Genomic DNA, 27,209 nt, shown 5'->3' with positions numbered 1-27,209 from the left:
CCATACCTTTAGATAAGAAGGAAATGGAGCCTCCCTCTTCCCAGTAAAATAAGCTGGTGCAGCTCGCCCTCTACTGGAGAAATGAGATAATGTCACGTTGTCAGAAGACAATTTTTGATTTAGAAAGAAATGTGTTTGAGAGAGCTGTTTGGTTCTACACAGAGAAATCAGAAGAACAGACAGCACAAATATTTTATGCAATTTCTTTTAGTAAAACTTAGAAGTGAAAAGTTCGATTTTATCTCAAGTATTAAACAGTCAAACAATGCTAATTTATAATTTCCTTCCAACGAGCCAGACTTTTTTCTTCTTCAATCTTTATTTACGTTTTTCTTTAATTATTTTTAAAACTAAAGTTCATCCTGATCAAATTTAAAATAAAAATGTTTCTGTTTGTTAGATCGCTTTGGTCTGACCTCTAAATAATTCAGGGATAAAAAAAGGCCAATGTTTTGTCTGCACATTACTGGACATAGCTTCTTTATAAGAGCGAAACTTCAAAGACATTGTGTACGTTTATCAAATACTTGCATTCACGGCTGCGTAAAAGTCGAGTTCGCGCTTTCTAAAAGACTGTCCTGTGCAAGCTTCCGTAGCAGTGATAAACATTGACAAGCAGCTGTTTCTGCATGTTAGCGCTCACGTGGAAGATTTTCCAGTGCAAGTCAGTGTTGAAGAAGCAGCTCATTTCTAACACCAACAACATCATGGAGCCTGTCATTAAAATAAACCCAGGTAAGGACAACGTTCCTCCTCGCTTTACTTCTGTTTATAAATGTAGCTAAGGTTCTGTCCAGATCGCTGCCATCGTCGATGTAGCTTCGTCTGTTTGGACTTCTCCTAACCTCACTTGCCTCCTCTAACGTCCAGAAGCGTCGAAGTGGGACATCCGTCAGAGGGTTTGGGACTACATAGAGGAAAATAACTTGGCTAACTTTCCCAGGCCTGTCCACAACAGAATCCCAAACTTTAAGGTAAGTTCCGACGTGTTCCGACATCGTAATACGTTTTTATTATTTGTTAATGTTCTTCCACCATGAGTGCTGCTTGTGGGCTATTTCGGGTCTCTGGGGGTCGTTATTTTTTAGGGACCCTAAAAATAGCATGGAACAACTGTTTTTCTCAGTTTTCTTAGGAGAGATACGTCACAGACAGACCACTGCGCAAAAGTTGCAGTTCTTCGAGAGAGAAAGATAATCATCTATGCAATCTGACGTGGTTAATTCCAAAAGTACTTTTTAGTTTTGCGTCACATTGTCGGTTTTCTGCTGAGTGGCAATATTCGACACCATGTGCATGAAAGAGACTGGTAATGGACAGCCTTGCTACAATATTTCATTATATTTTTATGTGGTAGGCTCACCTTAAAAAAGTAAATCATTGAGAAGTGGAAGAAAAATCTTACATAATATTCTAAAAACTTAAAATTTAACTTAAATTTGTGTGCCTCCTCTAATATACCTAAATTAAATCTAGTGCTAGTGAACTTGCTTTAAAAGTTCACCTAATTGTCAAATATAGTCCATCCCTTGTGCAAATTAACTGCTGTATAAATACAGATGCTCTGCAAAGGCTTCAGAGGTTTGTTGGGTAACTTTAGTGAAGATTCCATGTTTTCTACTTTTAACGTGGGAAAACAAAATGTTCAATTAAAATAGATGCTTTGGCAAGGTACTACAGCTATGATATATCTACAAGTTGTCCACTAAGCTTAATTAAATTTGGGCAACAGATTAATTGATTTAGAAACTTGCTACAAAGTTTCCTATTTTTAGCTACAGTTGCTACAAATCAGGAAACAATTAAGACAAAATTATCTTGTAAACATGACAAATAGTAGTTCTGTAATAGTGTTCATTAACTGATTGATACCCAAGTGAAAATTGTTTTATTAAATCAGGTGTAAACACAAATGTTTTTGCCTCTAAAATAGTAATTGCAGAGTCCTGTTATTTATTTATTCTTCTGGTTTACTTTCTTATTGTGTGTTTATTGATCAGGCAGCCAATCAAGCATGCAACAGGCTTGCAGAGCTTCAGGAGTTTAAGTCAAGCCAGACAGTGAAAGTAAACCCAGACAGACCTCAGCAGCAGGCTCGCTTTATCACCCTAGAAGTAAGTTGATCAAAGTGAAAAAAAAAAGCTTGTGTGAATTGCTATTCTTTCCTCTCTAGGGGGCTTTTGGAGCCTGCAGCAAAGTGGCAGAGTTGCAGACTTTCGCCCAGACGGCCGAGGTGAAGGTGGATCCTGACAAACCTCTGGAGGGTGCTCGGTTCGCGGTGCTGCAGGTAGCACGCAGCTGTTGGAAGAAAGCACCAAAAAGCACTTTTTAAAAAATAAAAAATTCTTTGCATTTTTATGAAAAAACTGTAGTTGCTCAGACTAATCTGGATATATAAATCTATAAAACAGTACATGCAAAACAAACTATTTAGTGTATTTTTTTTAATTTTTACTTTATATAATTAGTAACATCAAAGCCATTGCAACAGTGTACGTCATTTCATCTTGAATCTTACTGCAACTTTCATCCTCACTCTACAGTTCTCTGATATATGCTGGTTATATGTAGTGTTTAATTAAAGTTAGTCTAATTCCCAGTCTTTAGTGGTCTATTGTTTGGCATAATTTACAGGCACAGAAGACTTTGTTGGTTCCAACTCCTCGTCTCCGCTCTGGTCTCTTCAATAAGATCACCCCGCCGCAGGGTGCCAACAAAGAACAGCTGCGTGTTTGTGCCTCATCTCAGGTTTGCAATTTCAACCTGAAACAATATTCATGAGAGCCAAAGAAATTCAGAGGTACTTCTAACTGTCTAAGTTTTTGTAACTTCTAAATCTCCTGCAGGGTGTGAAGGACTTCAGTGTTCCTGTTGGCCTGGAAGCAAAAGTGAAGGTTGACTTGGTGGTGGTTGGCTCAGTGGCAGTTTCTGAGAAAGGTTTGTTCTTCTTGACCAAAGACTGATGTTTAAAAAAAAAAAAGAATCTGTATTATTTTGGAAAAAAAAAATTCCAATACTTTCAGATGTGAAAGTATTGGAATTTTTCTCATTTATTCATCCCAAATAAAATAACGCTCTTGATAAACATTTTCTTTTAAATTATTATTAGCTTAATTCTGTCTGTTATATAAAACATAAAAAAAAAAAACAATTTCTTTGAAAAATGCCTGAGCATACACCTTGTGCAGGTTGTCGGATTGGAAAGGGAGAGGGTTATGCTGATCTGGAGTGGGCCATGATGGCTTCGATGGGAGCCGTGAATGACTCCACTCTAGTTGTCACTGTTGTCCATGACTGCCAGGTTAGTATTTGTTTGATTTTTCTGGAAAATTGCAAAGGTTTTATAGTATTTTTTTCCCATTTAATGAAATGATTAAATGGCTCCATTTGTGTTTTAGGTGGTAGACATTCCAGAGGAGCTTATAGGAAGTCATGACCTGACTGTTGATTACATCCTCACCCCAACCAGAGTCATTAAGACTGAATGCAAGCTGCCCAAACCACAGGGAATCATCTGGACTAAGGTAAAAGCTAAGGCTATTCATCTGTCTTGTGTACTGTTAATAAATATTATTTTTATTAAATAAAAAATAACATTTTGGTTATTCTTTTGGCATGATGATTTAAATTAACTTTCTCAGGTTGAGAAATATATCATCTTAGTTGAAACATAATCAGAAAGGGACACATACAATTCAAAGGTTGTTTTTTATGCACAAATATTACAGCTATAATATTTAATAGATTCTATCGCAGCAGTAGGAACTATTGTTGCTGTTATACTTTAAATACAATAAATTAAATGTTTTATGTTGTAATTTTTTTCTGTAAAAACTGGGAATATACTCTTACTTAAAGGTTATTGTACCAATAAAATCTCATACCCTCTTTCTCTTTTATGTCAGACATTGTTCTCTGTTGTCAATTTGAAGTTGCATTTATAACAATTAAGACCTTGATCATGTGAAATATTCTACTATGTGCCAATACATAGTATTTAACATTTTTGAAGTGGAACCAAAAAATATACCTGAGATGCAGCAGTCATGTTTTTCATGACCGATTTTCCTTTATTGCCAGTATTTCAGCTGTTTCTTTCGCAGCGACCCCCAAACATATTAATTTTATTTTCCAGGAAACTAACATTCTCATTACATATGAATAGAAAACTTCCATAAACATAGTCCTCCTCACCACTGGCTTTGCTTCAAACCACAGCGATATTTCATTTTTTACTCATCCAGGAGCAGAGTGTTTGGTTTTCATAAACACAGTCAGCTGCTCCTCTGCATTGAAACACTTCTCGCTTTGTCATGCTTGTGTTAAAAACCATGACATATGTTTATAAAAAAGAAAGGAAGTTGAAAGAAAAGCAACAGCATGAATTAAGGCACTTCATCAGTCCTATTTGTTTCTTTTTTTATTATTATTATTTTTAGTATCATTATACCTGGAAGTCCTTTGAGATAAAATGTCTTTTTTGATAGAGACCTGGCCAAGAGGCACATTGGCATATAGTTTACAAAATTGTAATTAAAAGGTACAATTAAATCATTATAATTGTACCTTTATAATGATATAAAGAGACATTATATCATTATATAACTTGGTCATAAGTTATTAAAATGTGTCACTTTTTTCACTTCCTATTAACTATTTTATTAGAGTGTTACTGCATTTTAGGTACTTCTAGGGTCTTTCCCCCTGCTCAATGCACATATTGAATATTTATAAAATATATGTTTGATTTCTTTTATGTAAAGAAATACATTTTTTAATATTATTGCATTTATTTTTTCTGTTGAAACTGTGAACTTGCTTGCTTATTTCTCTTGCAGATGCTTTTGCTGATGTTCTTGTTTCATATTGGAAGTCGTCTGCCTCTAGGTTTTTATCAGGCAGGTTTTGCAAATGTACTTTACCTTAAAGGCTTTACCCCAGACTGAGCTTCAGTACCTACTTTATTAAGGTCACACTGCCCCCTAGTGGGCCAACCCCGTTTACTCATGTTCTCATGAGACGCGAGTGTTTTAAAAGTGTTTCTTTATGCAAATGTTTCACTCCTATAGCCCTCAATACATCTGCTGTGTGAGTGTATCCTCTCTGTATGATGTCCAATTACTACTTTCTTTCCTGTCTACTTTTAATATGGTGTGGCTTGAATCCTCCTCCTTATTTATTTCCACTGGCAGAGACTGTGTGTGAATTTCTTGTTGATAAAATTCCTTGTCATTAGACACGATGAGCGTATCATTCTCATCGTGTGGCCACGTTGTGTGTAACCTCTGGGTTCTCTCAGACACACATGTAAGTAAACAAGGCCCACTGACCTCCCAGCCAGGAAGGCCAAGTCTGATCATCAAAGGCGGCTCTGCCCAGCCACCTTGGCTCTGCAGGGTTCAGGAGGAACGACGGGTCAAACAGGCCAGTGTGAAAAACAATAGGCTTGTATCCTTTACATGACTGGTCAGCATCAAAGGCTGCCAGGACACTTGAAGACCCAACAAATCAAGACGGCAGCGGTTATTTTTAACTGTGTGGGAAGTGAAATATCCTGCCGCTGTAAAGATATTTATTAACGGCGGGCAGTATGGGCTAAAACCGGTTCTTTTGTCTTTAGCTGGATGCAGAAAAGTTGGAGAAAATTCCCATCCTGAAGAAGCTGCGTGCCCTGGAGGAACAGGCTGGGAAGGACGTGACTCTGGGGACAGCGTCGCATGCAGCAGAGCCCGGTCTGCAAACTAATCAACCGAAAAGACAACCCAGACGGAGGCCAAGGCGGAATACACAACAGGATACTGAGGGAGAAACCAGCCAGGAATCTAGACGGGAGAAAAAAGGAGAGGCAGATCAGAAGCCCAGACAGCAGCCAGCTAGAGCCAGGAAAGACAGCAGGGGAAGTGGCAGAGGAGATGAGGAGGGAGAGGCTGGCAAAGCGGTGAAAGGTAGGAGCAGGAGGATGGCGAGGGAGCAGGGCCCAGAGGAAGGTAGAGGTGAAGCGACGACCCAGCGGAAGCTCCCTCAAAGTGTGACCACCGTGTACCTGGGAGGAATCCCCGCCGGGCTGCGCGTCAGCGAGCTGAAGACCACGCTCAGGGAGAGGAACGCCGCCCCACTGAGGCTCACCTGGCAGGGCGCACAGCACCGAGCCTTCCTGGACTACAGCGACCCTCAGGTGGCAGAGCAGGCCCTGGAGGCGCTGCAGGGTCTGAGCCTGAACGGTCACAGCCTGCAGGCCGAGCTGGCCAAGAGCCAGCGGGGACACAAGAGGTCCGGACAGAGACAAAAACCACCCGCGGCTGCGCAGTCGAAAGCGTCCCCGCCAGATGCTAAAAGTGACACCGCCAAGGAGGCTGATCAGTAACGGCAGCAGGCAGTGTACCGCCACAAAATATCTTCATATTAATGCACGTTTAATATCTCTAGAAGTGTTGATCTGTTTTTATCATTTCAAATGGAATCTGTTACTTGAGCTTAATGTTCGTTGTAGTTTTCCAGCAAAAACAAGACTTGAAGGTGTGAGGAAATTAAATGTAGGGTCAGTCTCAAACATTTCCTGAATTGTATTGGTTGTAACATTTGAAATAAGCTTAAAGATTCCCACATGTGCCTTTCTCTGTTTACACCCAACTCTCACTCCATGTGTTTAGGTGATCTTCCTGCCTGAAGGTTTATTTTGTGTAATTTCTTGCTGCAGCTCATGATGTATCTGTAGTTTTCTGTTCTAATTTAAAGACACACTAAATTTATTTTCCATAGTCAAGCTTTTCCAAGTATAAAAATAGCTTTTAGGGCTGAAAGTCTGCTGGGTAAAAAAAAACAAAAACAAAACAAAACAAAAAAAAAAACTACACAAATGACTCCACCGTGTAAAGGATATTGATTATGGATGCATGAGACCCTACAGTGACATTTCAAAAAACTTTCAGTTTGCAAGAAAACTTGCATGCACAAAGTTGCCATGTCTTTAATTTATCTTTTTTTTTTTTTTTTTTTTTTTTTTTAAAGCATTCTTTTTTCATTTTTTTAAAATTCTAAAAAGCAGAAGTTTTGTCAAATTTTGTATTTAAGATAGCATTGGAAACCACTGAAACCACAGATGTCCCACTGGACAAGCTCAAAGTCAAACCTTTTGTGCTATTTTAGCTGAGATTTAAATGTTAGCTCAAATTTAAATCTAGAAAGTCTAGAGAGCCCTAGTTTGGCCGTAATTATCTTTTTGAGTTATTTGTGTGATTTAACCTGCAAAATTCAGGTTTTGTACTTCGAGTTTAAGATCATTGTTTGTATTTTTTGTGTAAAGCTGTTGCGTTAAGGCAGACTTGCTTCTTAGTCATTTGAACTTTTTTTACTGTGACATCCTGATTTGATCCTCTGTTTAATCTGTTTGATAGTATTATTAAAGCTCCCATTCATAACTAGACAGCATTTGTCTTTTTCTCTCCCCCCAAATTTAACGGTTGCACCAAACTTTGTTTTGGTTGTGATGAATGTTGAAAAGGATGAACTTGTGCCCTTAAAATGAGAGATGAGAATTGTGAGCTCAGTCTTCAACTTAAAAACTATTCTAAATGGTAGAGCTTACATTTATGCATGACGTTTAGACAATCATTTTCCTGTTTGAAAACGGGTGATAATGTAACACATAAGATGCCAGTTACACTTTAAAAGTGGAGCAAACCTAAAGTTTTTTCCTAATGAGTCACTGCCTTTCTGAAGTTCTCACTGCAGCTCACCTCTGAAAATGTCTGAGCTTCTCACAAGAGATTAATCTGAAACTCAATCTTACAATCCACTTATCCTGATTGGTGTGTAATGTATTGTAGCTCTGTTTTTTTTTTGTTGTTTTTTTTTTGTTTTTTTTACAGATCTCAATGTTACCTGACAAATGACCGCTTCCATGTCAGCTCTGTTAGCTCTAAAGCCAGGCTCCTCTGAGACACCAGCCCACGGTGCATCTGTCTGCACGGAGCGGGGCTTGGGCTTTTTATGGAGCTGTCATCCAGGCCTGGCCTGGGAACAGCTGCCCGTCCTGCTCTCTCTCTCTCTCTCTTTCTCTCTCTCCTTCTCTCTTCCTCTCTCTCTCCTGAGCCCCAACAGAGTCGTGAACCTCAGCAAATGTCGCCAGTTAGTTAAAGTGCCGTTGCCCCTGCTCAGGCCGCGCAGCGTGGTATTTCACTGGGGTTCAGTCAGTGGTCATGTGAGATATCAGAGCAACTAAATGGAGTGCGTTGCTCTCTGTGAGTATGCGCGCCTGGACTCCAGCGCCAACAAATCCTACAGACTAAGATTAGCAAAAACGATCTTGCGTGTTCCGGATTATAAGATTTGTGAGTCGGAGCAGGTCGTGTTGCGTTTGGCTTCAGACTGTAGCTTCTAGAACCAAAAGATATGTTAGCATCTTTCCTGGGGGTTAATTCAAAGGATGACACCAAAGAAACGACAGCCGCAACCAAAAGTAATGCCCATAAAAAATAATGTTGTTAAACTTTCACCATGCTGAATTATGTATTGATTTGGGTCTACTGCGATGTGATAATAGAACACGCTGGTCTACACGTATTCATTATTTACGTTTACTTTAATTGAGTCGTATAATAATGAGTTAATGTTAGGTTATTCTTCATTATGTAGTTTTTTTTCCACTGCACAATTATATATATGTATTTTTTTATGTATCCCTGAATGAGTGAGGCTATAGCTAACACAGTTCATTTGCATTTTTGATGCAGATTGAGATTCTTTTTCTCATTTTATGTTATTTTACTTTAAATTATGAATATTTTGGGGTAATATATCTGAAATTTACACTGGAGTGAGATATCTTTTGTTTCTTATTTACAACATAAATTTTTTTGAATACCAGCCAGCGCAACCACCTGACCTTGTGAATCAAATTTTATTTGATTTATTAATTTTCCATTGGAATCGATCATTTTTCAATTTGAATGAATTAACGTAGTGACCCGCCCCCCCTCCAAATTTCTTAAAAAAAAAAAAATAAAATCCAAATTTTAGGAAGAAGGGATCTGAATTATTGTTGAGCGAAATGCACGTTGGTTCCCAATGGTTGCCGTTTTGTCTTTACCTATTTCTTCACAACATTCCTCTAAAATGCAAGATAAACTCTCGTTTTATGGACGTTGAAGGTCAAACTGCCCCAGAATTCGGGTGGTTTTATTTTAATAAAAAAATGATGAAACATCAACTCACACAGGATGAACCCTCGCTGTTTTTCCTGATAATAGCCTATCTACACTAAGTGATAGAAGTAATAGTCCACATAAATTTGACAAACGAGACAGTGCTTACAATATATCCTTATTTTCATTTTTTTTTTCAACAAATTACACGCATCTTGACAAATATTGCCAATAAAGCACGTAACTCCTTGGCCAGTTCGCCTGAAACTGAAAATACAGGCCTAGAGAATAAATAAAAAGTTGCGCTTATAGGCTATTCAAAAAGTGCCATTTTTTTTTTACACAGTATACAGTATGGACGTACAGTATATAGGCCTATGTAATGTCCATAATTATTTATTCAGAAATCAACGCCGGGTATTTTGTTCCAGCTAATTTGTCAACAACATGAAAATTAGAAATAAAAAAATAATAATAAAAATAAAAAATAATAAAAAAAACTTTAAACGGAAAAAACGAAGGTGTGCATATTTTACAAAATGATTAAACACGTGAGAAGTGAGAGGTCATTCGCTCCGCAGGACTAAGTACCAAACAGCGAGTTTTTTTCCTTCCTCTCTCTCTTTCTCTCTCTTTTTGTTATGCCACTTTGAAGGTATGAAATTGTTTGTTTTGTTATATATTATTATTATTATTTTATTACTGTGTGGCTTCAGTCGTCTGGTGTCCAACAACACAGGGAATTAATCCGGTCTACAGGAAGCAAGGCGCTCTCTCCTCAGCACAAAAGTCTCTCAGTGGTGATTTTTGTTGTTGTTTTATTGTTTTAATTCTCTGTTCCCGTGCTGCTGTCTGCATGGTTCCAGTCCGAGTGACTCACACACACACACACACACACGCACCCACCCACACACGCACCCCCTCATACACACACACCCACACACACCGTCCATGCGGTGTGCAGCGCGTCCCGGCGGGGTTCACATCACGCACGGCTTGATGTCCTGGTAGGAGACCTGCTGGTGGTGGTAGTAGGCGCCGTTTCCCGGTGAATGCATGGCGGAGGAGGTCATGGCGTTGAAGGAGAACACGAACTCCTTCCGGTCGCACATGCTGGGAGACTGGGAATGGTACCGGGGAATACCTGCGTAGAGAGGATGGGGAATATTTAAAAAAGAAAAAAGGAAAAAGAAATCACATATGTATAAATTCTGGGAAATTTAATTTTTGAAGATGCCATAAATTAATTTTAAAAATTGTAGATTTATTCCTAAATACAAGAGCAATAAAAAAATGATCATACTGGCATACAATAAGTAAACTGAAAATATAATCCCGGCTCTTCTAAACAGTGCAAACAAAAACACATTCTTTCAGTTTTAATTTAAACATTTTCCAAATTACATTTTTGTTTGCACAATTTTAACTATAAGTTGAACACAAGGATTTTTGTTAGTTGGTTTTGTTTTGTTTTTCTCTTTCTCACAAAGCAGAAGTCCATTAAACGGGCAGAATCAAGATCATCGAAAGCAGAGGCGGGCTAAGAAGGGTTAATTGACAGCGGCCCTTTTGCACGCCAGTCCCGGAGGATCGGGGCCCTCGGGGCAAGGCAGGCTGGACCTTACCGCGCTTGTTTTTATAGCGCCGAGATTGGCACGCTTCTCTGCCATGCATCCCCACGCCTTATTTGTCTATATCCTTTCCATAAAATAAAGTAAACGTCTCGTTCTCATTCAAGTTTTACTCAAAAGGAAACTGATACTTGCACGTTAATTTCAGAAGAATAAAATAGGTGGTGATTTCCCCTGGTGGTATTAATTTAGGATATTCCGTAGTAAAACAGCAGAATAAAGGCTGCCATTGCCAGCACTGCGCTTATTTGGCACAAAAACCGATGTGTCCGTTTTTCATGCAGCCTATAAAAAAACTACTTCTTTTATGTGAATTAAATTTTGTGCCTCTCTCTTTGGAGTGTGCTCTTCTTATTTGTTTTCTTTGTGAATTTCCACAGCAGCAGCATCGCGGAATATTGAACAGTTTTGTGACATCGTAAGCTTTAAGTATACCTTGTAAATCTGTGGTGCTGTGTCCGTTCTGGTGCAGGTACGACTGGTCCAGTGAGTGTGTGGGCAAGCTCGGCTGCAGGCTGTTCGCCCCCGGGTTGCACGGAGACAGCGGCTGCTGCTTGATGTACGAAGCCCCGTTGTTGAGCGACGCTGGCGGGGCCGAGGCCCACGCCGAAGCCGAGCTCGAGTAGACGGGGTGAGGCTCCATGACTCCCCCGCTGGTCAGCAACGGGGAGGCGGAATTGTCGTGGTGGGGGTAATCGCTCCCAGTGGATGCCGTGCAACTTCCCATGTAGGAATGTCCACTGTTGCTCGACAAGTGAGACATGGAGTGGCCGGACAGACCCATCCCGTCCATGTTACCTGCCAAGTGTCCATTCATCATCCCGATCCCGCTGTCCAGAGACAGGCTGTTGGGCGGACAAGACAGGCCCCCGCCGCTCCCCTGGTAGTTGTACGCCTCGGGAATGTGGTTGAATCCCAGGCCGTTCATCATGCTGTACATGGGCTTCAGCGCCTGGCATTTGCGCCTGAAACCTCTGGGTCTCCTTCTGAAGGAGCCCTCCTCGAACATGAATTCGCTGGCCGGGTCGATAGTCCAATAGTGGCCCTTCCCCGGTCGGCCCAGGCCCTTGGGCAGCTTAATAAAGCACTCGTTCAGAGACAAGTTGTGACGCACGGAGTTCTTCCATCCCTGGTACGAGCCCCTGAAGAACGGGAAGCGGCTCTGCAGGAACTGGTAGATTTCACTGAGAGTCAGCCGCTTGGTTGGGGAGCTCTGGATGGCCATGACTATCAAAGCTATGTACGAGTAAGGGGGCTTCTCTGGTCGCCGGATCCCTGCGTTCGTCTTCTTGGTTTTCGTGGTGGAGGACGCGGTTTCCATCACCACCGTCTGTCCATGCGGTTTCTCCGGCGCGGACATCGGGCTGCTCTGGGCAGGAGGCTGCGCTGGGGGCTGCTGGCCCTCTGCCGTCATTAGTTTGCCTGGATTCAGTCTTCGAGGTGGCAAAAACAAAGAACAACAACAACAAAAAAAATTCTCCACTTATGGCTAGAAAGTTTGACAACACTTCCCTGGCATAAAGAGGAGGGGTGGGAAAAGACCCCAAGCCCAAAAGCGGACGATTGTCTTTTCGACTCTCCTTCGTTGGTTTTAATTCTGTCCTGTTTGGAGTCTGAAGCCGGAGCGCTTTTTTTCTTCTTCTTCTTTTTTTTTGTTTGTTAAAAAAAGGCGACGTCCGAAATGGAGCGCGGAGCAGAACAGGAGCCGCTTTCCACTTCAGTTGGTGTGTTGTGCGTCCGCGGAGCTCACTTTTTACTTATCTGTTGCCATCGGCGCATTGGAAGCTGTAAGCCTTGTCATTCTAATGCTGGGGGCCCGCCCAGTCCCCTCCTACTCCAGTGGTGGGCTGCAAACATACACATCTGCGTGCATGCGCTCCCCCCCCCTTTTTTTTAGTAAAATGATTTTATATCGAACAGATATGGATTTTATGTTATCTCGAGCAAATTAATTTATTCATTACACCCCATGGATCATAAAAACAACTACATGCATCATCTGTCTTCAGCTGCGTATTTGTGTCGTACTGGGTTCCAATTTGAGTTTATATTTGTTTTTATGCATGTGTTTATATATTTTTTATTTGGACAAAAATAATAACATTTTCATTTGAAACGATCCAATCTCTACAGAATGCCTCGTTTTTACTGTGCGAGTGAGTCAATGAGCCTCGTTGAAGCTGCAGCAGGAAGGACATGAGTCACATTAAATACTTAAAACAAAAAACGCATAAAAGGTATAAAACTATCTATTAGACAACGCGCTCCTCACATTCAAAATCTGCCTCCGAATTTCTGTGAAAAATAGTCAGGGACCTGGGCAGGATGTTTATACAACAAAATGTAAACATTTTCCCGGACCTTCTTTAAATAAGAAAATCAGGCAAAAGCCTTGTTAGATCTGCTAATACCACACAAACTAATGAGATATAGCAAGAAAAAATGTTCGTCCTTCTTACGGCAGGCTACATGTTGGACTTTTTGCACCCCCCCTCTCTCTCTTCTTTTACAAATGTATATTGTTTGTGCAATGCAGTCATAATATTTACGCAGGGACGCGGGAGGAGTGAGGTGGAGACTCAGCCGAGCTGGGAGCGCACAAACTCGGACGGAGGACTTGAGGTCGACTCCTGCAGGGGAGAGAAATCACGGAGTGATCCGGGATCCGAGGTAAGGATTTACCAGACTCACAACGAGATCGGTGGTCGCTTTAAAGATGCGGCGCGTTAGGAGCAACTCTGCGCTTAGTGTGTGGGAGATGGATAGATGGAAAGACTAAGATTGAGATTAAAACATGCATGCAGCTCTAGAAATTATGACTGGGCTACAAATCAATCAGAGGACGCTGCGCACAAGTTTCCGTGTGCATGTTTTTGTTGTTGTTGTTTTTACACTGACCTGTGGCGTTAGCCTGTTTCACCCTGGGAGTGAGATCAGTCCATATAGCCTAAAACTGTTGACAGTAAGTTCCTTATTGTTCCCAGGAGATCTCAGATGCGGCTGCAGTCTTAAGTTTCTCCAAAATCCGCGGGTTAAGATAACCTTTCCATTGTTTTATTGATTGGTTCTCATTCTGACTGAAAATCCGTCTTGGCTGTTTGAAGCATCAAAAAAAAAAAAAAAAAAAAGTAAACATTTGGCCTCTGCGTAAAATCAGAGAACACCTGGATAGAGCGTCTTCGTGTAAATATGTAGGTAACAGATTTACACGACAAATGATCTCTCAGCTAATATACGTTGTGTTTGGCTGCTTCAAATACACATATTTCACAATAAAAGGGGTAAATATGTTGGAAATAAGATCTCGCCCTTTGTTTCAGTCATATAGAAGGGTTAAAGTCGAACATAAATGCCCACATTCGACTCTGCTCGGCCGCTCACTTGCACTGAGAGCCGCATGTTCAACAGTGAAGCGGACCACCCAGCGCGCACCAGGGACAGGCAGGCGCGCTCCCGTGCTCCCCTCTGCCCGCTGCATTTAATTACCGCTGATGACTTCATTCCATTAAGGCTTTTCCCCTCTCTCACGCTCAGTCGCCTCATGTCATATTACTCCAAAAGTAGAAGACATATTTAGATTTTTTTTTTTTTTTTACTTTTTTGCTCATGTGTCTCAGGCCATTTTCCAGAGCCGGCTCAAGGAGGTACAAGGCCTTGATTCGGAAATTCATATGAGGGGGCCCACCCCACAGCGCAACTTTAGTTGGTCATTTTTGAATTTTACATCCCACAGCTTTTTTTACAGTTTTTTTTTAATTTTTTAATTTTTTTACAACCGAGTAGAGAGCATTAATGAATGGATCCAATTCACACAGAGTCCTGATTGTTTCTAACTCGATAAGCACACAATCACTTCTAATTTTTAAATGAATGTCATTTGGAATAAAGTGTTCATTTTTATCTTCAGTATTTCCCAAATTGTTCTATACAAGACCGTCTTTTGCTTTTTCATTGTTCTGTAATTAAGTGGCTAAATTAAGCAACACTGTTTGCCTGGTAATGTGTTTAGGTGGATTGTGTTACAACTTCTAAAGTTAAGCTAATGACAAAGTCAAACAAAAATAAAACCTATGTGGTCATTTTCTTAAAGTCTAATCAGCAACATGGTTAATTTAGAGGATAATCATAATAGTATGATTTTGAAAAAATAGATAAAAAAAAAATGAATTTACACATGAGAACGGCAGACGTCTGGTAACATGACAAGACTGTTTAAAGGATTCAGAGATTTAAAGGCACACCACATTTCTGCAGACAGCAAAATCCAAAAACAAGTTTCTCTGACTTGCAGATCAATTAGCAATATCACAGATGCAGTTGGCAGCGAGCAAATGTAAAAAAATAATAATAATCTTGCATATTTACTCTGGGTTTAAAAAAAAAATCTGTACCAATTTATCATAAGAGAATTTCATAATGTAAATTTCTGTTAAATTAAGCCAGAAATTATTTAGATTTTAGAATGACACTGAAAAGGCTCGGGCTTTATAGAGTCTGTTTAAGTTTCAGTCACTTCAGCAGCTTTGAAAAAGGTTTATGTTATATGCTGTAAATGTAACACTATATTATAATAAAAATGTACAAGGGAATGATAAATAAACAAATGCAGCCACCTTGGCTTATCTTTCAAAACATTTAATAAACAAACAAGCTCATTAATTTAATAGACAAAGTTTCCTCCTGGCTCCCAGGCCTGCAGTGGCCTTCAGCAGCCGCCAAGTCTGCTTGTACATCAGGCTGGCTCTGTCAGTTTCTGTAACATAAAAATGTGCATCCATCAAGTGTTGGACAATGATTCGGCAATCAAAGTGGCCTTCTCCTTTTTCCCCGTTTCAGCTGTGCGTTCAGGAGAGGTCACTCTACCTTCTACCAACATGTTCAACAGTTTGAGCCACAAAGGAAAAACGCTGCCATGAGAAAGTGGTAAAAAAAGATTAGTGCGTTCATTGCTTCATGCAGAGGCTTGGGAGCCGAGATCAGAGCTTCCCTGTTGCTCCGTCACAGACAAAGTCCTGCACTTTTCCATGACGTCCCAACATGAAATATTTGACAGCGCTGAACCCTCAGGAATGTTCAGTCACTTCAGTTCAGGTACAACACTCTGAAACATTAAACACAGTCTAGATGTCAAGCGCAAAAATGCATCTTACATTAACTTATACATGTCTTACGACTGCTCCTTATAAATGGAACATCGTTATTGTCTTATGAATTACTTCAGTCTTTAATGGTGTTTAATAAAAAAAAAACAACAACAAAAAAACAAAAAAAAACCTTTCCTAGCTCCTGTTCAGAACAAAACGAGACACAAATACATGAACAGTGGCGAGTTCAAGGGATCCAGGGGGACAATGATCCTAAATTTGCCAGTGTGGGCCCCAAGTATCAAACATTAAACACACGAAATTAAGTGAGCAAAGGAAAGTTTTTGAGGAGTTGCCTCCTCTATTTCATTCAAAAACTAGGAGACTTCTAATATTTGTAATCACTTCATAGGGACTAAAACAGGTTCTAACTAATAAAATCAGCAGATGCTTGAAAAAAAATGAATTTACTGACTATGATTGTTTGAAAAAACACACAAAAAAATCATTTTCAGATTAAATTTCAAGCTAATAAGCAAGGCCAACCTACCTGAATAAAACACTGTATTATCACACAAGGTCGTTTGTGTGTCAGTGACCTTTACAAAACCTTCTATAGGGTCCCCTGTAGGTGACCTCTGTGATGTATAGAAACATTAAGAGCCATCTGAACCTACCTGGCCACAGCTTTTTTTAAAAATTTCTTTTTCAAATTTATTTATCCAGATAAACTCAGATGACTATTGGATGAATCACACATTCAATAGTAGCAGTCAGCAGGACGCTTTTGGAGCAACAGAAACTGAAACATTGGCTCATCGAAACCGCCTTCGCATTTTAAGTGTTAAGCATAAATTGAATTTTCATCCACAGAGCATCACGTCTGAGTAATAGTTTCAACAGTTTGTCTCCTGGGTGGTGAAAGAGGGCGGCAGAGGGTCACCGAGGGGCCGCACAGACTTTGTTTGGAGGACAGCGCTCCAGAAAAATCCATCAACTGGGCCTGAGTCCATCCGAACTGAACTTGAGTCAAGCTTCGGGAGAAAGCTTTGTTTCTGAGGTCAGTGTACGGAGGTTTATCGCCCAAATGCCCCCAAAGCCTCAAGAGGAAATGCGCGTGATGGTAACCCAATTACTATACTGAGCATATTTTCTAAAATTTATGCTCGAAACGGTTGGTAATGTAATTAAATGCAATTAAAAGACTCAATGCCAACAGATTTTAAACGATGTGTCATTTGCATCAGCGGGCCTGCAAATGATTTGAAGTTTGGTGCATTTACTGTTTTGTCTTTTATCTCTATAGCTTTCTGGCCATGATTGGCGGGAATCAATGATTGAGTTACATGATGTGGCGAATAATAGAGACAGAGCCGGCACATAGTTTGTAATAGGGAGAACTCACAAATTAAAAAGAAACTAATTGGTTTAATCAATGCATCTGAGTCTTAATGCCACATATTTATTAATGACAGTTGAACTATTCAATCGAATTAAATATATTTATGGATTAATTGCGATATAGATTGCTTTTGTGTTCTTTTACCTCCTGGGTGTCGTCTGCAGCTCACTCAGCATTGTCGCTTTAATTGAAAACAGTGTAAAGTCGACGCGGGTTCTCTCCCCCCCACATCACTTTCCCTGTGCGCAGTAGGTGGCCGTGTATATTTTCGTTGAAGTGCTGTTTATGTGATCGGGAAGGGACTGGGCTGCGAGCAGACCGCTGATTGCGCGCATTGGGTCGCTGCGTCAATGCGAAGCGGGTCTGATGGGCGCCGCCAGCAATCAGCGCTCAAAGAGTTTTTGCGCGTCCAAAACAGATATTTGAATTGTGCTTCGTTGTATGCGGCAGCGCAGAGACATAGTCTTCATGCTCCCTTTGATTTGTGTTCATTGTCAGATGACAAACTGTTCAAACAATAAGGATATATGTGGAATCCCGGGTCATAATTTGAAATAAATGGAAAAAAAAATGAATGAATGAATGAATGAATGAATAAATAAATAAATAAATAAATAAATAAATAAATAAATAAATAACAATAATAATCTCATCAGGGTATTTAAGGTCATTCGAGATGGACACATTGAAGCTTGTTTCCACTGCATTTGGTGATTTTTAAGTCTAAATGTATACCATGATGCGCATATCATGCTGCGGGTTTTGCGTTCAACAAATTCGTTAATTTCATCTAAAAAAAAAAAGAGAGAGAGAATCCAATATAATGTTTTTATACTGAATTTATTCATAGGAAAGACTAAAAAAATTATTTCGACCTGACGCTGCATTAAACCGTCGAGTCGATAATGTCTTTTAAAATTAAAACAAGCTGAGCCATTTCACTTACACATTCAACTAATGTGTAAGTTTTATGACGACAGCAGTTTATTTCCTGCACAATAATAAGATGAAGAATGAAATAACGTGGAATTATTCGTCCCTCTTAAGGGGGAAGTAATCTAAATCAATCTGTCTTTTTTCAAATCACTTTCCATTCTGAACGAGCGCAATGCAAGATAAAATCAAAGGGCGATGGAAGTCAAACAACAAAGAGAAAGGGAGAAATAATGAGCTAAACATGGTAAATTGTGGGGAATAATAAAGGACGTACAGAAAGGCCTATAGTTAATAAACTACAATAGAAGTTTCAAAGTTAACATTGGCAACGAGACACTAATAAAAACAAACAAAAAGGATGAAATAAGTAAATATGTGAATGAATAAATACAAAAAATCCCCCAACTTGTTTAAAAGTTAATTAACAGCAAGAAATCAAAAATAAATCAGCAAAATATAGTAATCCAAAATAAACACAATTGAGACAAAAAAAAAATATAGTTGCACTTGATGGTTGGCACTGGTTTATCTCTGGCTTAATTCTGCAAACCTCTACAGCTGCAGTTAGTTGTTACAGCAGCTTCACCTGGGCAAGCAGGACTCATGGGAAATATGTGTTGTGTAGAAATTGGACCTACGGAAATAACATTCACACATTAAATTTGTTAATAAAGATTTTTAATTTCAAAGCTGAAATCAAACCAGTTTGATTTGGGGTGAAAACGTCCCTGAAAAGCTCTGAACTGTGATGCTTTTAAGCTGTATCAGGCAATGTTTATGTTATTTCTTTTTAACAGTTGAACGATTTCAACCAAAATGTGGGTATTTTTCACAAATGTTATTATGAGAACTCCAAACATCCTGATCAAGAATATTTCAGGAATGATCCCCAGTGTGCCATATTTTTAAAAACAAATATTTAATGTCCCATTCGTGGTCTCACTTGTTAGTACCAAATATTAATGAAATGAAATCGATTAACTGGATGACCGTGGTATTTTTAGTCACTTTTATATGTTCAGTGCCGTACACACCACAACATAAATGAACATGAAGGCCGCAGAGGGAAGGGTTTGGCAGCTCCAGAGTTTTTACAAACTCCCAACCGTCCAGATGTGGTTTACAGTTGCACAGAAAATGTTTCATAATGTTTCATTGCTTATACCTGTTTAAACTCAACTCAAGCTCTTCGGATAAAGAAAAAGAAGAAGAAGAAGAAGAAGAAGAAGAAAACAGCTGTACCAAAAATAAAATGATATTACACAATAAACATTTCAGAAACGTGTTACTTTAGAATTGAAAAGTAAAATAGGATAATGTAGCATTTTTAAATCTGAGGAGGCTGTGTTCTTTAATTTAATGAATTTTTAGAGAAACAAATACATTTATTTCAGATTCATGACTTTCACAACTTTTTTTTCCAGAATAGTAGTTCATCTTTTACTATTATCCCTTCTGCTCTTTCATGATTTTTTTTTTCTTCCATTTCTAAGAATCCTGAGATCATTTTGAGTAAATTTGCAGGTTCCTTTTTGCTTGTCATGTGCGGGCATGTGTGTGTGTGCGGGCGTGTGTGTGCGTGTGTGTGGGAGGGGACTTTGGGGGTGTTCGCATCTGTCTAATGGATGAGGGCTGTGAACGCAAATGATTGCTTCAGGTCAAAACTGGAAAAAACATTCATTAACCTTATTTTACTGTCAAGTTGATGATTTAAAGAGCCACAGACTTTGGGTTTTAGGTTAACTCAATTTCTCATGATTCCACACTTGCATTTCTTTTAAGATGCAACAGAGCGACGCTTCTAACTTAGTTGCAGAGCTTTATTGATGTGTAATTTATTTTCATAAAATGAGACAGATGCTAACACAAAAACATGTTTTTTTGTTTTTTTTTACAAGGCAAAACAAACAGAGCGACGCAACTTCTGTCTGAAGTTCTTCTTCTTCTTCTTCTTCTTCTTTTGTTTTTTAGCTTCAACTCTCTTTCTGCTGGCTTGGCCTCTTTGTAAATCCTCGGCCTCTCGGTGAGTGGGAGCCTGTTTGGGGCCCCACCCTGCAGACCCGCGCACACCTCCCAGAGTTGGTCCATCATGGCCTGTCTAACTTAGGGAGACATCAATAATGAGAGCTGAAGCAGAAACCACAGCAGAGAACACAAAAGAGACAGGGAGGGCACTCGCAGGCCACAACTGGCTCTGCTGCAGGTTAGCTCCTTTGATACCGCCTTGATGGTAGTTTGATGGGTGCACATGGGGCAACATGGGTTTATACGTCCATGTTTACATAACATCTATGGTGTTTACACGCAGCCCACCAACCCTTTTCTGCTCTCGTCTGAAGGGGGATTTTCCTGTGGCACACTGCTTCGGAAAAAGCAATTAAGAATTCCCAAACAGCGCACCACAATGGGCGATATCATTGGTGCAATGTGTGTTCCATGTCCCTCACAGTTTTTGTCTGGAATGAGCCGACTATTTTTAATCTGCGCACAACCCAATCCACCTACAGAGAAACCACAAATTGAATGAAGAAGAGAAGGGGGGGACGGGTGGGCATAATTGCCTATTGTGGAGCTCAAACTCCTCTGTTCTGGCATAAACAGCTTTGGTAGTTTACAGTTTGATAGTCAGTGCCCCTGCCGGTTTCAAACTGGGGCATATCCTCGTTGTCTGTGGGAACCCGTAGCCAAAAGCAGTGGTCGGAATCAGCCAGGAATGTTCTGGGACGGTAACTGGATTCAGTCATATAATGCCCGACTCTCCACATTGGAACACCGGGGTGGGAAAAAGGCTGAAAGCATTTCCTGAGAAGACGGGGGGGTCCCAGTGAAGCATCACATGTATGGCATCGTGTGACAGAGATCCTGCCAGGTTTAGGGAGTGATCCCGACCCAGGACAGGAGCACAGAGGAGTACAACTAGCAGGGAGATGTGGTGGGCAGCGCGAGAGGGATGAAACTTGGAAAGAGACTGACGATGCCTGGGAAGAGCCAAAATATCGCAGCCTGAAAGATATTTCAGGCTGTGGAGCGCTGAAAGATTAACAGGTCAAGGAGCAAATATATACATTTTACTACGAATGTATTTAATGTCTATGCAACAAAAAAGTAATTTTACTTCTGGCACCTCAATTTTGCAACATAATATGATTCTGTTGTTGCTTACCTGCTGTAAATTCATAAAAGCACAAATACATTAAGAAGACTCCTGAAGGATCAACAGGCTGTTAGCAGCTAATGAATCTGATTCAATTCTTTAATAGATAGATAGATAGATAGATAGATAGATAGATAGATAGATAGATAGATAGATAGATAGATAGATAGATAGATAGATAGATAGATAGATAGATAGATAGATAGATAGATAGATAGATAGATAGATAGATAGATAGATAGATAGATAGATAGATAGATAGATAGATAGATAGATAGATAGATAGATAGATAGATAGATAGATAGATAGATAGATAGTTTAGTCCAGCTGTAATCTTCTCAACAAATTGATCATTATTTTTTGAACTGACAAAATAGGAAGTTCAGAGCGCATTAATACATTTGCAGAGCACCAAATTTGAGTCATATCAGCAGAGTGATGCCATAACCTTTATTTGTGGTTTAACACTTCATTTTGTTTTTACTGTAATGGTGCCATTAGCAGACATTAGAGCAAATCTGTCTACTTTTCTGTGCACACACGCATTTGTATGTCAGCGGCCGGTTGTGTGCGTCCGCAATGTCTGCCTGTAGCCGCATGTGTTCATGTGTCAGTGCCAGTTGGAGAATGTTGTTGACTAAATATTTGTATGCGCGTTAGTGGACAGGCTCTGCTCCCTCTGGCTTGTGTAAACGCGAACGACGCTGGGAGAGAAATCTTACCCTGTAATTGTCAGAGGACTTTTTTATTTTCACCTGCTACCGGCCTCTTTCCGTTGGTCTGCTCTATAACAATGGCATTGAGAAAGCTGCGGAGTACAAAGTGATTGATGCCGGACTCCGTTTGGCCCGTCTTCAGACTGGGGGCCTGAAAGGAAGTGGCTATCCCTCCCTTCCACCCTAACTACCCTGCAATAATGTCGGGTTAAAGAGACCAAAGTGCTGATCAGTGCTCTCTTAGTGCCAATTGGTCCACAGAACAAGTTGGCAAACCCATGTAAACAATCCTTTCATGGCTTATTAATCAGTTTCTCAGTAGATGAAGTAGAAAGAAGTTCATTTACGGCCAGATAGACACGGCCTTATCCGCTCCATCTTGCTTCCAGTTATCACTCTTTTTCTTGTGCCTGTCAGTAAAGGAAGAGACACAGGCTCATCTCTACTGCATTCTTTCCATTTTGCTGAAGAGCAGTGTGGTAGGGAAGGTAATCTATCACCTAAATCGCCTGTCCTTCTCCCTGCCTGTGTCTAACTGTTTCTCTTTCTCCTTCCTCCAGGCTCGAGTGGGCAGGCGTGCGGCTTTGGCCACAGGAAGCTGTGAATTCTTCGGAGAATGGAAGATGTCTCACGGGGAGACGTGCTGCACCCCCGCCCCTCTCCCGCCACCCACACGCCACCCCAAGATGACCCCTGACCCTCTCACGTGTTTATATCAGGCCATGGAAATGAGAAATAGTGATGAGTCACTCTTGCCGTGTGTTTACACTCCGGAGTCACGCAAGGAAGGAAATCAGCCACGGTCTGCTAAAAGTGGCGAGGTGAGAGAGAGGAGCTGCTGTGATTTACCTCTCAGAGTCGTTATTTGTTTCACATCACCTCTGCTGAGCAAATGATCTTCCAACAGAAAGCAGCAGAAAAAGCTGAGGACTGTAGTCGAGGAAAGCAAACACTGCATGGGGCAGAGCATGTAATCGCTGCAGGGGTAGGTGTGCGTCTGTTTCCCAGCTTGAAACATGCTCATTTCGGAAACGTTGATGGAATCTGCATATTAGTCAATGCATTCTGTAAGATTTTATTAGAAATGTTCACATTCACCATGGTTCTCTGAATCAGGGATCAGTTAAAATTGTCCCGATGAACATTTTCTATCTTTTGTAAACGACTCATTCCAACTTAAACTACACATGGCTTGTAAACTTTGTATAAAATAAAAATTACGAAAAGTGGGATGCATTTGTATTCAGACTTCTGACTCAGAATTCAAAACTGCCTTTTTCTGAAATTACAGCTGAACAATCTCAGTCAATCTCAGATTATCTCTTTTTAAATCTTGCCACAAATTCTCAGTTTGATTCAAGTCTGATTTTGAGCTCTTGTGATGCTGTTTGGAGTCGTTGTCCTGCTGTAAAGTGAACCTCTACCCCAGGAAAAAGTCTTTGGTGGCCTCTTACTGTACATTTATCTCCATCCAGCTTTCCAGCAACTCTCAGAAATTTACACCTTTCTTGTGGATAAAAGCAAAGGATGAAGCTTCTTCACATGTTCAGGATGACAGTTTCCCTCCACAAACGGCGTTGGCCTAAAACTGTCCTGACACTGCCAAAACTAAAGTCACGAGTGTTCATATCCAACACACAGAAATGTGTTCCTTGATTTACCTGTACAATTATTATTGTTTTTATAATCCTACCCTCCAAAGACATACAGCAATTCAGCCATTTCTCTGTTATAATTAGGTTTCAATAATATTTAAAATACATACTATGTAATGAAAATCTAAAGTGCATCAGCTGTACGTTTTAGAAAAGGTGTATTTTCCTCAATTTTTGATTACAATCTGCTTGTCAGTCAGGCTTCTAATGCAGTCATTGTTATCAATTCACTGACTAAAATTAAAGGTTTAGGTCTTGATTGATAATATGCAAAGAAATTTGTGCACAAACCAATTTAACAGTTTTAACGTCACATTGTAAGCATTATTTTCTTGCATTATTTAAATACTGGAACCTTAGTTTATTTTGAGGTGTTTGTATGCTTAGAATGATAGAATAATATAATGTAAATTACACTGTCAAATGTGATGGTGTATCTAAATCAAAAGTGACTCCTAACACCAAAGGGCTGCACATCCCTGTGTTTACTGTGCCTTCCTCTGCTTTTTCAAACATTAAGCGTCATTGTTGTGCTGAAGGTTGAGTGACTTTACAGTACGGATTAAACAGCTGTTGTTTTCCAGATGCGGCTTCACCTGGTGCTGTTGTGTTCTGTAAAATTAAAGTGATGCTTTTTACTCTTTCCATCACCACTTTGGTGCGAGTAGCTTCGCTGCAGACTGCAGCCGGTGTCCTTTTACACACCAGCATACACACCGCCACAATGAGAGAGTGAAACCACTCTTATTTTGGCCAATCTCTCCTGAATTGTAAGTCCTGTCAGGAACCTTGATTGATTGTTGTGTTTATCACCATGTTATTAAGAAATCAGGCTCACCGCAGCCAGCCCTGAAGTTCCTTAATTCCAACTTTGTGCTAATTAAAGGTTTGCTGCACAGGTTTAGTTTTCTCATTTTCTTTTCTTTAAATATAGACGTCTCTGTTTTTTTTAAAGCGAGCATATTGTTGCATTTTCTGCTCTGCCTGGACCGTCTAGTACCAAGTGCGGTGTGGTACAAACAAAAAATCCTCATTTTTACACTGCACAATTAATGAGTTGCCTGTAGATCAGCAGAGATCGAGTTGTTAATAGAGCTGGCGGCAGGCTGCGTTTGTGTATCTCCGAGGTAAACACAGTTATGGCCAAGTGGACGCTCTACTCAGTGTATCCTGAACGGAGACACAGAGCGCCATGGCACTGTACTTTTTGATGCACTGGCGTCTCTTTAGACATGGGGTTAATGTGATGAATAGCCGTTTGGTAATGGGCCATGTATTAGGCTGAAAAGGCTCTTTTAAAAGCCACAGTTTGAGCCTTCGCCATGGGCAGTTTGGATCAGCAATCACTCAGGTGGCAGATGTTTGGTGTTGGACTGAACAACTCTACCCTGCTTTCTGTCTTTTCGGCTTCCTCAACTAAAAACATGCATAATGACGTCAAAAGCAGCAAAATTGTGAAAACAAAACAAAACAAAACAAAACGCATATTGGTGCAAATGACAAATGATTTTCATATGTTAAGTTCATTTTTTAAAATCATCTTGTATTCAACCCATTTTAATTTTTTGGCCCCCTAAAAAAAAAATCCAGTGCACACCAAGAAACCCCTAATTAGTAAATATTCAATCTGTATGTAATTGAATCTCTGAATTAGTCCAGCTGTTCTGCGAAGGCCTCAAAGGTTTGGAAATCCTGGAAAAGTTAAAGGTATTAGTTAAAGGAGCTGCAGAGATCCAAGAAAATCTGTTGACAGGAACACTGCAGCTGAAGCACTTCACACACCTGGCCTCACTGGAAGACTGGCGCTAGTGCTGAACTGTTAAAGCAAAGCCAAATGAGGCTTCATTTACAGTATCCCATAAGCCATGGAGGGGACACAGAAAATAAAACCAATCGTTTTGGCCAACATACAAAAGACTGTGTGTGGAGGGAAAATAATACACGTCGCAACCCCATGAAATATGGTTGTGGCAGCATCATGCTGAGGGGACACTTTTCTTTTTAGGACTGTGAAGCTGGTCTGAGTTGAAGTAAAGGTAAATGGAGATAAATGCATGCTAAAGTAGAGACTGGAGTGGAGGTAAACCGTAAACACAGCTAGTGTCTTCGACCAGTCTAGATTTAGGGTTCTCAACCTACGGCTCCGGAGCTGCAAGTAGCTCTTTGGGCCTTCCACAATGGTTATTTAAAACTTTAGCAAAAAAAAAAAAAAAAAAAGATAAGTAACTAATGTTTAAAATACATGTTCCAGTAGTTTTTCCAGTTTTTTCATGGAATAATTGCATTGAAATTCTACAACAGGATGGAACTAAAAGTCATATTCTTCAGATCTATTTTTCGTCATTGACTAGGAAACTATTATTTTACATAGTTGTATAACATCCAATACAAAAAACTGTTTTCAAGTTTGAATTTGCTTTAAAATCTAAAAATAGAAATAGCATTGTGGTTCTTTAATAATAACATCAGATTTTCCATAGTAAATATTTCTCAAAAGATTTTCAAAATTTTATTGAACATTTGCTGCTCTAAACAAGTTTTATCTAGCTGGGCGAAGGGCAAAAATTGCTCTTTGAATTGTTAAGGCTGCACACTCCCGGCCTGGAACAACATTTCTTACAAAACATTTTGTAAGACCCGTAAATCAATGTTCACAGCTGCTCTCCATCCAGTCTGGTTGAGCTTAAGCTATTTTGCAAATAAGAATTGATTAAAAATCTGTCCCCAGAGGAACAAAGCCATAGAAGATATTCCCAGCTGTACGGCAGCTGTAACTCCAGCTGAAGCTGTTCCTACACAGTGTTGAGTCAGAAAAATTAATACAAATGCAGACACATATTTCACAGTGTTATTTGTAAAAAAAAATATATATATATATATATTTTCAAGCCATGTATAATTTTCATCCACTTTACCATAATGCACCACTGTGTCACAAGAAATCCCCAAAAAATACATTGAAGTTTGTCACTAATCCAATCATGAAAAATGTCAAATAAATATTATTACTTTTTAAGGTTCTGTAAATGTGTGAACTGTTATTTATGAGAGTTTCTTCTACAGCCATTCTTAAGGTGCTCATTCCTGTATTGCAATTTTTTTGACTTCTGTTTTTATATCACTGACTTTGTCTTTAATGAAACTATGAAATGTTGTGGACATGTTTACAATAAACTTTCATAAATCAAGCTTATAACATTCTGTGATGTCTTCATCCATAATTCTGCATGATATTAAATATATCTGGGAAAAAGAAACATCATAAACTAAGAGAAATTTGAGATTTCGGTTTTGTGCAACATTTCACGTGCGAAAGCTCTCGATTCCATTTAAATTTAGCTTAGGGGTCTTAATCTTTGCCAAATTCAAGAACCACTTAAAGACCTTCTGATGACTTCTCTGTGTTTGCGTGGTGGGATCCAGAGCAAATACAAACACTGTCAGAAACAAATTCAGCAAAGAGGAAGCTGCTGGTGGTCCTGCTATT

The 27,209-nt window shown here is 39.8% G+C and overlaps 3 protein-coding genes across 7 annotated transcripts; 2 read left to right on the top strand and 1 right to left on the bottom strand.

The window, feature by feature from the left end:
- Positions 1 to 577: 577 nt before the first annotated feature.
- On the top strand, positions 578 to 7,423 carry mthfsd (methenyltetrahydrofolate synthetase domain containing). 4 transcript variants are annotated; one of them, XM_044137497.1, is made up of 9 exons: positions 578 to 735; positions 871 to 974; positions 2,001 to 2,066; positions 2,174 to 2,287; positions 2,635 to 2,748; positions 2,847 to 2,937; positions 3,189 to 3,301; positions 3,399 to 3,524; positions 5,621 to 7,423. In XM_044137497.1, exons 1-9 carry the CDS (start codon positions 630 to 632, stop codon positions 6,362 to 6,364), a joined length of 1,578 nt encoding a protein of 525 aa, XP_043993432.1. In that variant the 5' UTR covers positions 578 to 629; the 3' UTR covers positions 6,365 to 7,423. The 4 variants fall into 4 exon arrangements, with proteins under 4 accessions (XP_043993432.1, XP_043993423.1, XP_043993441.1 ...); XM_044137488.1 differs by having other exon boundaries at positions 2,001 to 2,114; XM_044137506.1 differs by lacking the exon at positions 2,001 to 2,066.
- A 2,100-nt stretch (positions 7,424 to 9,523) lies between these two features.
- foxf1 (forkhead box F1) lies at positions 9,524 to 12,877 on the bottom strand. Its single transcript, XM_044137529.1, has 2 exons — positions 11,210 to 12,877; positions 9,524 to 10,287 (listed from the first exon to the last, which is right to left on the bottom strand). Exons 1-2 carry the CDS (start codon positions 12,186 to 12,188, stop codon positions 10,124 to 10,126), a joined length of 1,143 nt encoding a protein of 380 aa, XP_043993464.1. The 5' UTR covers positions 12,189 to 12,877; the 3' UTR covers positions 9,524 to 10,123.
- Positions 12,878 to 13,216: 339 nt separating this feature from the next.
- Positions 13,217 to 26,910, top strand: LOC122843063. 2 transcript variants are annotated; one of them, XM_044137541.1, is made up of 3 exons: positions 13,217 to 13,444; positions 22,628 to 22,888; positions 22,975 to 26,910. In XM_044137541.1, the coding sequence occupies exons 1-3, from the start codon at positions 13,217 to 13,219 to the stop codon at positions 23,176 to 23,178; spliced, it is 693 nt and encodes a 230-aa protein (XP_043993476.1). In that variant the 3' UTR covers positions 23,179 to 26,910. The 2 variants fall into 2 exon arrangements, 1 of the variants encoding a protein (XP_043993476.1); XR_006372663.1 differs by lacking the exon at positions 13,217 to 13,444 and adding an exon at positions 16,758 to 16,918 and having other exon boundaries at positions 22,628 to 26,910.
- The last annotated feature ends 299 nt before the right edge of the window (positions 26,911 to 27,209 follow it).

This window comes from Gambusia affinis, linkage group LG02, assembly GCF_019740435.1.
Source record: "Gambusia affinis linkage group LG02, SWU_Gaff_1.0, whole genome shotgun sequence".
In the NCBI taxonomy this organism is placed as follows: domain Eukaryota; kingdom Metazoa; phylum Chordata; class Actinopteri; order Cyprinodontiformes; family Poeciliidae; genus Gambusia; species Gambusia affinis.
This window is presented reverse-complemented; position numbering and strand designations above follow the sequence as displayed.